At 37.4% G+C, this 16,100-nt stretch overlaps 1 protein-coding gene across 1 annotated transcript; it reads left to right on the forward strand.

The window, feature by feature from the left end:
- The first annotated feature begins 4,447 nt into the window (after positions 1-4,447).
- cpne1 (copine I) lies at positions 4,448-14,614 on the forward strand. Its single transcript, XM_041978661.1, has 16 exons — positions 4,448-4,684; positions 6,322-6,450; positions 6,571-6,750; positions 7,829-7,903; positions 8,001-8,072; positions 8,553-8,636; positions 9,885-9,974; positions 10,056-10,154; positions 10,241-10,327; positions 10,560-10,619; positions 10,847-10,980; positions 11,863-11,917; positions 12,070-12,124; positions 13,469-13,602; positions 13,681-13,917; positions 14,082-14,614. Exons 2-16 carry the CDS (start codon positions 6,322-6,324, stop codon positions 14,196-14,198), a joined length of 1,608 nt encoding a protein of 535 aa, XP_041834595.1. The 5' UTR covers positions 4,448-4,684; the 3' UTR covers positions 14,199-14,614.
- Positions 14,615-16,100: the final 1,486 nt, after the last annotated feature.

Raw genomic sequence — 16,100 nt, forward strand, 5'->3', positions numbered from 1 at the left:
ACTAACAATTTCTGGATGATCATATCGAGTTTTCTGGATGATTCATGATCAAATGTGAGCTGCAAGGCTTAATTATAATGTTAGATCTGTGTAAATGAGGAACATTTGTTTCTGAAAAGCCTATGCATCCCCTTTAAAATATCTCCATGCACATAGGGTGCAAAGCCTGAGGTTCCAAAAGTCCAGCAAGCAAATTTAATTTAAATTTAAATTTTACTGACCCATCACCGGGATTGTGAAAGTTATGTTACCCATTGTATTTAGGTAAGAATAATTAAATTGTTGCTAGGGTAGACATAAGGGTTTGTGTCTTGAGATACTTCTGTTCTTAATCATCTTGTCATATTGGTAGGACTTGTTTCCTGAATATGAAGGGGAAAAAAAACTGTAGTGACAAGAGAAATTGACTCCATTATACAATGAAAATGATAACTTGTGCATTCTGACAAGATAATTAACTTCAAATTAAGATCAGTTTTTTGTTTTTTAAATTAAATTTGTTGCATTCACAGATGCTCACAACTTCTGTGATGTGTGTGGTTTCTTTTTACTGGACACAAGCAGTCTCATGAATTTTTAAAATATAGCTAACTAGCAGAAGGCATCAGTGGAGGTAGTTTGGTCTGAAGAGGAGTCATCTGCACTCAGGAAGTGGTTAACCACCAACCAGGTACATGATGATCAACTGAATGTGCGTATGTGGTTGAAATATGTGGGATGAGATACACTGGTTTTAATAAAGTGATGTTAAACCCTCAGTGTTTGTTGGTATAGATGCCGTGTCTGTTGGAGAAACAGAAAAATATGTTGGAAATTTGAATAAAGTCAGGTGACCGATATGTTCCTGTGAGTGAGTCTGAATGATGCTTGTGTGTTTGTGGGACCACAGAGCTGTAAGTCATTCAACTGCTGATATCCTCCCCACCCCCTTCTGATTAATAGATTCAAAGCAGATCCTGCAGGTGAGTGGTGGATACAAAAACAGAGCACATGAAAAAGTTGAGATTTTATTAACAACCAATCAGGCTTTTGTCAGTAATCTAAAGTGAGCATTTTTTAGTGAAAAAAAAAAGAAGTGCTTATGGCTCGTAGATGGTATATACAGTACCATTAAATTGTGTGTGTGACTCAGTGGATGCTAGAGCGCTCTGTAGAAGGCAGGCTGGAGATAATGTATTGTAGTCTGTATATTTATGCTGTATGTCCCTGCAGGTGGTGCATGAGAAGTGAAAATGATTGTTGATAGTAACATTTACATTGATGTTAGTCTAGAGCTAAATGTTTCAATGGTATCCAGTCAGTGCCTTAAGCATTCAGAAGCTTATGTAGAAAAAGTACTACGACATTGTAAAACATTCTCAATTTCCTGTAATAGTGATGGGATTTAAAGTGCTATTAGTGTGAAGTTTAACTGATTTAACTTATTTACCTGATTTCTATGTTTCTTTTAAAATAGTTTAGAAAGTAGTTTTAAGGCTACTATTAACACATTATAATACTAGCTCAATCCTCTCAATTATCAGTTATTAAAAAGAAAATCCATAATATCAGAATTATGTAGCATTCACAGTCACTCGAAGTCCCTACTTTATATATGATTTTGTATCTAACAAAGCCTCACAAAATATATTTTATAGGAGAAGACCTTCCACCTATCTCACCAGTGGCTGGTAGATGACAGTGTCTATATGCTAGATGGCAGAATGTAGATGGTTGTATTTGCAGAATAATGAGAAAAGTTAGCTGATCATGTTGATGACCACAACTTCGTAAGCTTTTTGCACTTTGATGCACATGCGCACAGAGCTAAATTATGACCTTTGCTTTTACACCACTACCTTTGTCAGGTTGCTGGTATTTAAGATACTTTTGTGAAGTGAGCTATGATGAAAATAAATAAAATGACAGGATTAGAATAATTAAAGCTTTTGCTTTTATGCCCCTGAAGCAGCTTAAATTTATTTTGTCTTCTTTTCTACCTGACAGTATTAAGAATATTTTATAGCTCTTGTACAATGATTTTCATCATGAAAGCAAAATGTCAGTGCATCTTATCTTAAAGAAGTGAGAGCTTTGTTCATACTGTTGTTAGAAACATGATTATCTCCACTGTGATTTTACAACAGAGGATGAATAAAACCAGCCTGTTTCTCTGTTGAGTGGTTGACGTTAGCTGTTTAGTCTGTTCAGTTCCCATCTCTGCCTATACGGCTGTTCATTTTACTCACTGACTTCTCTCTCTCTCTCTCTCTCTCTCTCTCTCTCTCTCTCTCTCTCTCTCTCTCTCTCTCTCTCTCTCTCTCTCTCTCTCTCTCTCTCTCTCTCTCTCGTTTTTTTTTTTTTTTTTTTTTTTTTTTTACCTCTGCACGTCATCAGCGTCATCGGGCACGCAGAACTGAACATCTGCAGCAGCACATCCGGTCTGAAAGTCTCTTCAACATAAAAGCTCTAAAAGTATTTAGAATAGAAAAATAGCTTTACTTGTCATTGCATCAAAAGTGCAACGAAATTACATTTATGGTTTATGAGTGCGTGATCTTTTGTAGATTAATTTAAAGCAATAGTTTGACATCTCATCTGCTGTGTTCAACCTTGAAATTAAATAAGTCTGCGCTTAATATGATGTACAATCATGGCTGATCATATTATAAGATTAATTTCTGAATAATAATTGCAAAAGCTGACCGTTTGAATGTAATTTCTGATCTTTATTTCATCATTAGCTCCTTGATGGTGTAGTGGTTCAGGAAATATTGCATCCTCTCAAAGTCAGTTGGACTGTGCAGTGGTAATTTTCCAAATCTAAATTTAACAGCAAGCCATTCATCCCTGTTTTCTTATCCTAATTCAATGTCAGGTTTAATCCAGCAGTGTATTTTCAGAGAAGAATATATGCGCTGTGGTTTTATATTTATAATCATCTCAAGTTTTTCTAAATACAACCCCAATCAAAAAAAGTTGGAATGCTAAGTAAAATGTTAATTAAAAACAGAATGCAACTATTCCCCTGTAAAGCCATGCTACTGGATGCAGTATCTGGTTTAGATTGTATTGCTGAAATATGGAAGGTATTCCCTGAAACAGATGCTGTGTGAATGGAAGCATATGTTGCTCTAGAAGCTCTATGTATTTTTCTGCATCAGCGGTGCCTTGAGAGATGTGTTAGCTTGCCCATACCATCTATACCATCATATATTCAACTGTGCAGCAATAACAAACTGGATGGTCCAGCTACCCTTTTGTCTGCTTTTCATAGTGTTAATGGTTTTTAAAAACAATTTTAAATTTGGTTGACCACATAAAGGTTATTCACTTTACTTCAGACCATGCGTTTTGGCCCAGAGAAAATGGCAACATTTCTGGATTGCATTCCCATATGGCTTCTTTGCATGACAGAGCTTTAGTCTGTATTTGTGTGTTTCATGGTGAGCCGTGTTCACAGACAGAAATTTCTGAAGGTCTTCCCGACTTTATGCAGTGCTGCTTGAATGCCCAAAGATCATTCAGTTTTGACATAAGGCCTTGTCCCATGCACACAGAGATTTTTCCTGATAGTCTTTTGATATTATAAACTGTAGATGATGGGATCTTTTGGGGCAATTTTACAAGGAACATTTTTATAAAATTCTTCCACAATTTTAGATAAATTTTGTTGCACATTGATGAACCTCTCCCCATGTCTATATCATATACAGATGTTTTTTTTTTGTGCCAGTTACTTTTCGATTTTGTTGTTTCCTGTTTCAACTTTTTTTTTTTTGATATGTTGCTGCCATCAAATTAAAAAATGAGCTAATATTTTCCATGAAATTGTCTAAAAGTCTAGACTAGTTTCACAATCTAGTATTTTTTGTGTTCTATTGGAAATAAAATATGGTTGTATGAAATTGGCAAATTATTGCATTCTGGTTTTATTTAAATTTTGCAGTGTTCCAACATTTTTGGAATTTGGGTTGTAGATAATGAACGAGTCTTAAAATACTTTTTGTGCCCTTTTTTTTCTCCTTGTTGCTTTCCTCTTTGTGCTGCTGACATAGACTTTGGTAAATTATGATTGCTGTTGGTTTATGTAATTTTTGTTATAACTATGATGGTGTTCAGAAGGCTGACTCATTTTCAGAGCCTACAGTTGTACGTTTTGGTAATTTTGATTAAAGGTATTAGAATACAAGGTCTTTTTTGTTAGCCTTTGCTCTTTTTCATTGTATATGTATTTCTTTTAAGTCGTCAGAATAATAGCCTTCTATTAGGAAATGTTAAGCCAGTTTTAGGATAGTCTGCCCTTCTCATGTCATGAGCAGTGTGGTGGTGAATTGTGAAACGTCTCAGTTGTTGAGACACGACTTTTATTTTGAACGAGTCTCATCTTGTCTTCCTGTACAGACTGGCAGTCATGTTGTCCAATCAGGTTACAGATTGGTAACTAAGCGGCCAATCATAATCGCTGTTTTTTTGCCAGCCGCTCCCTGATAAAGCTTAAAAATAGACATCTGTTTGCTCTTATCATCAAATTAGCTAAACTTGTCTTGGCTGATATATTTTAAGTAAAAACTTCAATAGAGTGGTAAAGTATTTAATCGGGTGGATTTAACCTAAAGAGCAGAAGTGTCGCTCCTTTTCCGGGACTGAGGGAGTGTTTGTCCTGAGTTGTGGTGTTTGTTCCTGTGGTCCAAGGCGATAAAAGGTTATTTTCAAATTTTATATTTAAACAACTCTGTGTTGAAGTGTACGATTGAGAGTTAGTAGATTGGGCGAGTGTTTTTGAATGGTGCAGACTTAATTGTGGTGGTTTAACAGGGCAAAGTGATTTTATAATTTAAGTCCACCATGACGCCTGCCAGCTCTGAAGTTTTCATGTTCATTCACTTTGCAAGTGATCGATGGAAATGGGTGCAGTTCAGCAAAAATGCAAAAATGGGTGTACTACCCAACAGTAGGTAACCCATCATAGACTGGGTTCAGGTGATTTTGAACTATGTTCTAGTGAATTTGCAAATGTTTTATTAGTGTTTGCACCCCCCCCCCCCCCCCCCCCCCCCTCCTTTGATGTGGTGAATCTTGGGTGTGTATGGAAAAGAAATTAAATACGTTGCAACATAGTCACGTGTGTCTTGCATAGTCATTCACGCTAATACCACGAAGAGAGACCAACGCATGTGAATATTTGAAAAAGAAAAAAAATGTGTAATGAGTCATCCTTTAACATTGTTAAAAACCGGAAGTTCTTTTGCATGTGGAAACGATGCAATCAAGAAGACATACAATGTTATCTTGGAGAACTTAGAAAACTTGCTATGCAGCATGCTGGGCAAGGCGAGTAGGCCATGGAAAAAAGATGGTGTCATCTTATCATTATAGTCTTGCTCATAAAAGTATGTTGATGTATTTAAGTAGTAAGATAACAGCAACATGAATTGTTTGGTGCAGAAGGACGTGTGAGGTGTTATAAAAGAGCTTTGTTTGAGCCCAGTAGGTCAAACTGCAGTGAAGGCCTGCAGGTGTGGATCTTGGGAGTTTTTGTTGGTTGTGTTTAAAAGCAGATTCCTACAAAAAGGTGGACATTGTCACGTTATAACGTGATAGTTTTATTGTAACGTATAACATAACGTGAAAATGTATCTTTTTTGGGGGGTGACATCTCTACTTCCGTGGATTCCTGATGCTCCTGCTGGATGTACAAACACTAAAGTGATTTAAAGGTTCCTGTGTGTTGCTTCTGGTGGGTTTGCTGAGAACAAAAGGAGGCACCTTTCATTGAGAGCTGATTAGATTTGTATAAACGTCTCTTTGTTTTCATTTTGTGATATAAAAGTTTGATCACTACACAGACATAATAGCTTCTGTGTTGATATTGTTAGTATGTGTAATAGTTATATGAATTTTAAAGCCACATATTTGCTACAAGGTTTTTTTTTGCAGGTTCATTCTTGCGCTTTCTTTTAAATATATATATATTTTTTTTATAAGAAAAAAAGTCTAATTTCAGTTTTTAGCTCCAGGCATTATGACTTTATATGTATTTTCATGGTGTAGTTATTCTTTACATAGTTTAAAGCAGTGTTTCTCAATTCAGGTCCTCAGGACACACTGCCCTGCATGTTTTGGATGTGTTCCTACTACAAAATGCCTGATTCAGGTTAATGAACGTCCTCATCAAACTCCTGGCAAGCCTGTTAACTAACCTCTCATTTTATTCAGGTGTATTAAAGTAGGGTTACATCTAAAACATGCTGCTGGTCCTGAGGACCTGGACTGAGGAACACTGGTTTAAAGATCCAGAGTTCTGCTTCTCTAAAGGCTTCTTCCTTTGCCCTCCTGCAGATGGCTGACTGCGTCAGTAAGGTAGAGCTGACTGTTTCCTGCACCGACCTTTTGGATAAAGATGTTGGGTCAAAGTCAGATCCTCTGTGTGCCTTGCTGCAGAGCACAGGAGGAGACAAGTGGACAGAGGTAAGATATCATTAACATAACATACCATATATTATGTTCTATTACAGATCTAATTTAATTTTAGATAAAGAAAAAAGGACAAATCCACCCTTTCCATTTCTGCCTGTTTTTTTGTGTCAGCTGGGTCGCACTGAGTCCTTGAAGAACACCTCCAGTCCTTCCTTCAGTCAGCGTCTTAGGCTGGATTATCACTTTGAGACGGTCCAGAATCTAAAGCTAGGGGTCTACGACATTGATAACGCCTCTTCTGACCTCAGTGATGACGATTACTTGGGAGGGGTGGAGCTGACCCTGGGACAGGTACACTTATGTTACACTTATACTGCTGTTAGTTATAATATTAATGTTGAATTTGAACCTTTTAGATGACCATCTGTTGAGCATCATGTCAAACTTTGGCATTGTTATATTTTCTGTAAACACAGAGGGAGGGGAGGGAATCTCTCATAGCAAGATAAAAAGAAATCCCAAAAGACCATGAATAATGTCTACACAGTTATTTTTCTGGTGTTGAGCCAAATACAGATGCAGGGAAACATATAGTGCAAGAAAGAGAAACACTTCATTGGTACTTGGAATTCTTTTTTTTTTTTTTTTATGACTAAAACAAACTTGTAGGAAACTAGTAAAAATTTATTAACACAGATTACAGTTAGAAATGATGTCTCTGTGTTTATATCAGAGTTTTTCCCAGACTATTGAATTTAATGTTTTTAATCTTCATTGGTCTAATTATATTTACAATGAATCATTTAGTCAAAACATGTCTGCTAAAAGTGAAAAAAGATTGTATTCTTTTCAATTTACAGTGATATGAGAGAAAATACAGATTTGAACATTTTAGCTCATTTTTTTTAATCTAATAACAGCTGATCAGGTTAAGTGAAAAGCCATTTTGTTTTGTGGTATTTTTCTTTAGTGAAGCTGCTGTCTTGTAATCTTAAATGGAGAATAATCTCCCCCTAGAGGTCATATATAGTCATGACCCTCAGTTGTGTGTGCTTTCATCTGATTAGCAAAGTTTATTTTTTATTAGTAAAGTTAAAAATGTAAAGCTGTTCCATAGACCAGGACCGTGGTGCTGGAAAGAGGCCTTGCTTTAGGTTTTCTAACAACCAAAAGGCCGGTACCAGAGGACCTCATGGTCCGCAAGGCCTCATAATTAAAAAGTAGGTCAGATAAATAAGAAGGCCCAAGACGATAAAGATAAGTATAAACAACTAAAAGCAAGAATTTAGGAGATTTTTTTTTAAATAATAACCAGAAACATAATAAAAACTAATGCTGCAGGTTAGAGGCATAAAGTGGAGAATAAAACTGATTCTATAGATTTGTCCGTTGTCTTCACCTAGGATCTCCTTCTCTGTGTGCATTGCAGATAGTTGCCAGTAAAACGCTGACTCGACCTCTGCAGCTGAAGAAAGGCAAGCCTGCTGGGAAAGGGACCATCACAGTATGCACATTTATTTGAGCTATAGTTTATATTAATGTTTCTCTATAGAGAATTAGTGACCTTTAAGCATGAAGACTGACTGTGTTCATTTCTGTAGATCACTGCAGAGGAGATAAAGGACAACAGAGCCATCGTGTTGGAGCTGGAGGCTAAAAAGCTTGACAAGAAGGTAATTGTCTCTACACCTTCCTTCTCTTTCTTCTTGTCTCATTCCTTTCTGCTCACCTTCTTCTCAGACTTTAAGTCCCTTTTAAAATTGTTGTGCAGCTTTAAAAAAAACCATTTAAATTCCTTATTCTGTCAGTTGTGAAGTTCTTTGAAGGACTTTCATTGTAAATAAAGGTTGAAGGATAGATTCAGTCCTACTTCTTCACTTATGATTTCATAGATCATTGTTTTACCTAGCATGATTGTAGCTTCATAATTTATTTGTTTTAGCTAGTACTTTTTTAATACAAGAGGGTTTATTACATGTAATGCTTTCTTTTTTTCCACCTGTTCTACTTCTGTTAAATCAGAGCAACAGAAAAAGTCCAACATGACTATTTTCATCTGCAACCACCACTTGCTCCTGATAGCACTCTGTCTCTTTATATAGTAAAAAATGTCACACTCACCCTCAGAAAACTTGCTTCTTCTTTCTCTTTAGGATACATTTGGGAAGTCTGATCCTTTCCTGGAGATTTTTAAACAAGGAGATGATGGAAAGTGGCAGCTTGTCCACAGAACAGAGGTAAGGATTGGACATTTAATATTTGTTTTTGTGAGGACATTTATAGCTACAATCCCCTCATTCCAAATGATCTTTCCTTAAACCTAATTGTGAATTAGCGGTGCTGAGAAATGACTGATTAACGGGATTCTACGATGACATGAAAGTTCTGTTTTAAAACTGGAACTTTGACAGTTTCATAAGGAAGTTTTAACTTTTGTTGCTCTGTCTGTCAGTAAGAGTAGTTACAGAAACTTCATTGTTTGCTTTTGTGTTTAGACTGTAAGTCTTCCTCTGAACACAGACTTTATTATCCGGAGCATCATAAGCCTTTCTCAAACGTTTCCCACATTGTACCATCACATGCCTCCTGACTGTAGCCATCACTCTGGCTGCTCTGGCAAACTAATCCCTGCTTATTGATGTTATATAAATGATATGATATCATCACCTACTGTGCACCAATGCAAACACTGTCACACACACAGGACTTCTCCAGTATTGTGCAAGATGCTTTAGAGTTACTTGGATTTAATGTGTGTGTTTATTTGGAAAAAGTGTGCGTGAAGAGATGTTCGTTTATATATACAAACCCTGCAGTGCAGCTTTAAAGATATTAACACTCCTCATTTGGTCCACTACTCTTAGTGTCTCTTGACATGTTGCGTCAGCTTCTGGCTACAGGAGCTCAGTCTGAAAATCTCAGCCTGTCACACGTGTTCACATTGAAAATCAAGTCTGGATTTGAAAAGAAAGTCTTTTGTAAAATGCTGCTTGTTGTCTAAATTACCATCTACTGTGTGTTGTAGCAGTTGTTTGTTGTTTTTATATGGAAAAATAAAGAGCTTAGCAGCATAATGACGCAGATTACAGTTAATAGGATTACTGTTAATATTACAGTTAATGCTTCAATCAGGAAACTTGGTCTGAGAACTGGTTTATTTATTTGAGTTTAAAGGGAATTTGTCCTGTGCTTGTGTAACATGCACAAAAGCAAACCCCTCTTTCTCCTTTTTGATTAACATATGTTAAAAACACAAAAGCACAGCTTTAATGCAAGTAGAACGAGCTCCTAATCTCATCTAAATTTTGCCTTTATTAGTAGATGGTGTTTAGCAAATAACTACTAAATAATTAACTCCTGAAGGTGTAAAAAATCGAAGCTTTTTTCATTGCTGTCCATCGTTAAGAAAAATAATAAAAGATTTATTCTTTTTAAGAATATGATGGTGAATGTTACGCTGACAGTATTTGTGGTTTTGTGTTTAGGTTGTGAAGAACAATTTGAATCCTACCTGGAAGAAGTTCACCGTTTCTCTGCAGACGTTCTGCTCCAGCGACCTTGAGAGACCTCTGAAGGTTACCTTTACCAGAATCCAGTTAAACCAATAACATCCAATCAAATCTTCATCAGTAACATTAAATGTCTTCTTCCTGTAGGTGGATTGCTCTGATCATGACAGTGATGGATCCCATGATCTGATTGGTTCTTTTACCACAAAAGTCTCTGAGCTACAGAAAGCCGAACATGGCTCCCCTGTGAGTCCACTGACAGTAAAACGTTTGACATAATGCTTTAATTTCGGTTGGCTTGTCACTGAGCTGCATGCTGTATTGTCCTGTAGGTTGAATTGGAGTGCGTCCACCCTGAGAAACAGAAGAAAAAGAAAGGTTACAAGAACTCTGGAGTTGTTTCCGTGAAAAGCTGTAAGGTAAAGGCTAGCAAGTTTTGCCACTCTGGACTTTGTTTTTCAAATGTATATTATAACTAAAGTCTACCTGAACAATCTCTTCCTCATGAGCATTGTTTTATCGGATTAGTGATGCAGCATGTTTGTGTGATTTGGATAACAGTTTATGAAAGTCACACTTAAAATGAATTTCTTCCTCTTCTGACTTATGTGTTAAACGTAATTAAGTGACTTATTTTCTGTTTGTGTGCAGTTGATGACTCAGTACTCCTTCCTGGACTATGTGATGGGCGGCTGCCAGATCAACTTCACTGTATGTCCAAATGAACTAATCTATAATTTTAAAAGGCAAATTTTATGTAGACAATCATTTTCACGTGTAAATATTTTTACAGAAATGACAAATCTTGGTATCTTAATAGTTATACAGAGAAATGCTACTGATCATAGCCTCAAAACCTTTAAATAACCATTTAAAAATAGATTTTTAATAGATCTGGATTATTAAATGTTTGAAATTATGTTTTATGAACACTTTAGGTTGGCATCGACTTCACTGGCTCCAATGGTGATCCACGCTCCCCCAACTCTCTCCACTACATGAGTTCAGATGGGCTGAACCAGTACCTGTCTGCTCTGTGGTCTGTGGGTCAAGTTGTCCAGGACTATGACACGTTAGTAAACACTTCAATACAAACTGCATTCAAACAGATACACCCAAAACTTTACAAACTAAACTAAAACTAGCAATCTTACTCGAAGTCTGCTGTCTGCAGCCAAATCCCCACTCTCTAAGGCTTAACTGTGCATACATTATCTAAACCCTTAAATCTACATCATACATCCTTCATCTGTGCTCAATTTTCCACTCACTGAACCTTACACCCGATCTTTTATGTGCAACAGTCAGTAAGCCCAGCATCTACAATGCAACATAAATATAATTTTGACATTGATGCTGCTTCCCCAGAAATGCAGCTCCATGCTGCAGCAACAGTTAACAACCGTAACTATTCCGCCTTTTTCTTGTGTTAACGTGGCAAACCAGGAAGCTCCAACATAATGTTTCTGCAAACACAATTTTAAATGTAATAAGCTGTAATTGAATCAGGTTTGCTTATAATGCTAACTCAATAATCAGTGTTTTGCCTGCAGCTGTTTTCCCTTGTAACAGCTTTGTCAGTCTGTGTTGCATTAGTATCAGTAAAAGCTTTGAGCTGCACACATAAACACAGAGCTGGCGTTCGGCTAGGAACTGTTTATTCAAACACTGCAGTATTTTGTCCATCACAGAACTTCTGTTTTTATTTGTGCACAAGTTCTCTTTGAGAAACCACTTCCCTTCATTAGTTCTGTAGTAGCAGTATTGCACCTGCAAGCTGATTGGACTACACCTCCACCTTTTGGATGTTTGTTGTCAGAGTTTAGCATATGTCCACTCAAGGTGGTGTCGTGGTTCTCATTTGAATGTAATGGTGCTTGCACATCAGTGTCTAAAGCATATCCTAAAGCTTAGACTCCCAAGAGTCATAACACTGCCGTGTTTCTTGTTTCAGTGATAAACTCTTTCCAGCCTTCGGCTTTGGTGCCAAACTGCCTCCAGACTATCAGGTCAGCTCTCTAACCAACCAATCAAAACACAGCTATTTACATCTGTTTGTCTCTGAAACATGACATGTTTATTTTTGTCCGTGGTGCAAAGTGATTGTATAAAGCTTGATGTTTATTATTAATTTGTTGTACTTGTTTTTTTGGTCCTGCAGGCAGCACATCATGAGTTTGCCCTCAACTTCAACCCAACTAACCCCTACTGCCAAGGTATACACACAGACACACTAGTCCTGCATCCAAGTGTTACTAATGAAGTACTTTTTCTGTGGTTTGTACGCCTTTAGATCATTATATATGACAATATTAGCATGTGATTGCTAATATGCTAAAGTGTGAGTTGCATTTTGCTAGCATTAAATTAGATTTTATGATGGTCTTTATAATTTTAATAAACTAACATATGGACAAACAGCTCAGTTCAATTCAACTTTATGTGTAGCACCGACTTCTAACAAAGAACGATATAATCCAGTCCACTTAATTCATTTCAGTTTACTGTAATCCAGTTATGACCAAATTAAAACAAATCCATTATATGATCCACATTAGGACAGGTTATACCTGTTGTGTTCATATAAAACCGGCTAAAGAATCAAAGCATTATTTAGAAACCTCAGTATTTTTAAAGTACCAGTTGTTTGCTAATACTTTTAGAATCCACATGCATTAGTGATGACCCGCGGGTCCCGCTCTTTTAAAAAAATTGGTCCCGCTCTTTTAAAAAAATTGGACCGCACCAAACCGCCCCGCACCTCCGCTTCTATTTTTTTAACCCGACCCGACCTGCCCCATTAAAACACATGATATGATATTGACGAATGCTTTTATTTAGTCTGAGAAAGGTGCATATGGTCTCCTAAATTGGCACTGGAAACTGGCAACACAAAATGTATTTTCATTTGAACGTTAAGCCTATAAACATAAATAGGCAAATAAAGTGTTTTAAAGCGTTTAAGTGTTATAAAGCACATAGCCAATGCTGCTGCTGTTGTCTGCACTGATTACCTCGTTGAACCTGTCCCAAACCTGTGATTTAGCCATTTGACCCTCCTTCTTCTTTTTAAGGACATAAACTCCCGAACGAATGTTACTCAACACTTCTTCTTCCATCTTTTGTTGCTTGTCTGCTTGGCGCTTTCTGCACCTGCGTAGCCTACTACGCGCCTACGTGGACATTACGTTATAAAATGTGACCTGTGTTTAAATAACTGATAAATATTTTGTCTTACATATTATAGTAACAAAATGTAGACACTGATTAAGGTCTTTATTTTCAGTTTGACAAAAAATAAAATTAATAGATAGAACTAGATATTTCAGAATAGTAAACCACACCAACCTGCCCCGCAGTGAAGCGAAAATTCTTTGACCCGCCCCAACCCGAACTGCGGGTAACCCGCGGGTTAGGGGGCGGCCCGCGCATCACTAACATGCATATCAAATCCCTGGATTAAAACTGATTTGTCACTCTCCATAATTATCTGAATTGTTTCCGCAGCTCATCGCATGCATATTTATTTTATAGTTCTGCTTTTCCTCTGTGTCTCTCAGGCATTCAGGGGATTGTGGAAGCCTACAGGATGGTATTGCCTCAGCTCAGACTCTCTGGACCCACAAACTTCTCTCCCATCATCAATCATGTTGCTTCCATTGCCTCCAACGCCGCTCAGGCCAACACCGCTTCTGTGAGGACACACACGACCATAATAAATGTATCTGACATGTGCAAACTTTTAGATTTTAATCTAATTCTGTCTCTGCAGCAATACTTTGTCCTTCTCATCCTCACTGATGGCGAGATCACTGATTTTGACCAGACAAGGGATGCCATAGTCCGGGCATCCCGACTACCCCTGTCAATCATTATTGTGGGTGTTGGGCCAGCTGACTTTAAGGCCATGGAGCTTCTGGATGGAGATGACGGTATGCTCAGGTCCACTGTGGGAGAAGCTGTAGCCAGAGACATCGTCCAATTCGTCCCCTTCAGGCAGTTCAAAGATGTAAGGCCCTGTGTCTTCATAAACAAAACTTGTGCAGTTTATAAAGGTGCTGATGTATATGGTGAAAATACAGCTGTTTTTAATCAATTATATTATGCCTTGGGTATTGTTTTGAGTTTAAAAATGGATTTATGCATTAATATCACACATGTCTTTCTGTCTAGGCTCCCGTGTCGGCTCTGGCTCAGTCTGTCCTCGCTGAGGTCCCCAGTCAGCTGGTATCTTACTTCAAAATGAGAGGCCTTGATCCACCAAAACAGCAACCTGCTCCCAAATCCTAAATGCTGCCTCCCAACATATTTGAAACCTAACTCCACATTCTTGCACCCCCTTTTCCCATAAAACTGTGGCCCTGCCCTCATCTCATTCCAGGCCAAGCAACTCCGCTTGACCACAGCCTACAAAACGACCAATCACCAAGAATCGGCATGATGTATCAGCCAATCAAAATCAGTGCTTAGCTTGTAGCCAGTTATGGTGCCAGGGGTAAACAGCCCTAGATTTTTTTTATTTAGTTTTATATTCCCTTTATGTTTTTTATTTCTACTTAATGCAAAGTGTTAATGAGGTATACTGTAGGTATAGGTGATTATAGGTGTATTACTTTTGCTGCTTCCACTGTAACTATGCACATCACATGCGTGATAGTATGTTTAACAGTCACAGAGACCTTCACAGACACACACACACACACACAGGAAACTCACTGTCCAGCATTTCTGGCTCCACATTCCACCTCATTACTGTTGCCATAGTAACAGCAGAAACTAATCAGCTGTGAGCAAAGTTTTGTTTTTCAGTACATTCACATTTTTTAATCATAGTAGGTCTAGTGTCCACATTGAGTTTTGAGCACTGACTCTTTTCTACAGAATAGTATATACAGTTGCCTCTGCTCTCGGCTTCCCTTGTTTTCTTTTTGTGTCTTCCAGAGCATTTTGCTGTTCCTAGAGCTCTAAATTGGCATCTTTAAACTATTCTCAAAAAGCGCTGGTGTTGTCACAGTAGCTTTATTTTGAGGCGGCCAATCATATGGGCAGAAACTGTCTCTCCTGTTTTCAGGAAAACAGAAAATAAGCTTGTTCTCATTTTGGCAGGGCATGATATATAATTATATATATATATATATATATATATATATATATATATATATATATATATATATATATATATATATATATATATATATATTTGTGGGAACAGGTCTGATAGATATTAAATGCTGATGGTAATGATATTAGCAATTTGATGATTGACTTTAAATAGTTTTCTAAACTGAAAATGACCCAGTCTGTCTTGCAGGTGACAACAAGTTAAACAGGAGCGCTGCAGGACTGATCCTCTTGTACAAAAATGTTATATTCACTCTACTGCTGACTGTGGTTCTACCCGCACTGTGGTTGTCAGATTGAGTTGAGACAGGCTCATCTGTTCACAGTATGAAAGCAAACTCTCTCCATTTGGTGATCATGATGGAAAAAAGTGTTAGTAGGCTAATCAATAGATTATAAAAAACAAATAGAGATAACTGGTTTACCATACATGGTATTTAATGATGTACTGTTTAGATATTGTTGTCATAGAAATGGGCGTGGTGCCAGCTTAGTGTGGACACAGGCCCTGAGAGGAATTGCAGCTGCAGGTACATCACCATAACCAGAGGTTCTCATTCCATTTGTTGCCATAGTAACACTTTGTTCACCTGGACCATGTTTGTGTATGTGTGTGTGTACAGGACTCTGATTAGCTTTATTGATCGGTGCCAATATTTTGCACTTTGCTTTTGCATTAAATGCTGGAAAATTATATATATTAGATGATGTTATATACTCTTGCACGTAGCTTGATTCCTGCAGCCTTACTATAAACTTTACTGATGCCTTAATGTAGACTCTAGTGCCACCAGTATGATGCTCAACCACGTAAACCTGAATGTTGAATCACAACTCTTAAGACTTCTGTTGATGCTGCCCTCTTTGCTCCATGTACAGAATTCACCAACTACGTTACACTCATTTCTCCCACAGGTCACCCATCATGTCAGGTCATTACTAGTTAATATTAGACACAGCTTATTTCTATTAAGGGATAAAAAAAACTCAGAATCTAGACAGATGTTTTTGTGTTCATATTCCATTTGTAGTTATATGTATGACACCGTCTATTATGTTGTCCCGTTTTAC

This window comes from Melanotaenia boesemani, chromosome 3, assembly GCF_017639745.1.
Source record: "Melanotaenia boesemani isolate fMelBoe1 chromosome 3, fMelBoe1.pri, whole genome shotgun sequence".
Classification (NCBI taxonomy): Eukaryota; Metazoa; Chordata; class Actinopteri; order Atheriniformes; family Melanotaeniidae; genus Melanotaenia; species Melanotaenia boesemani.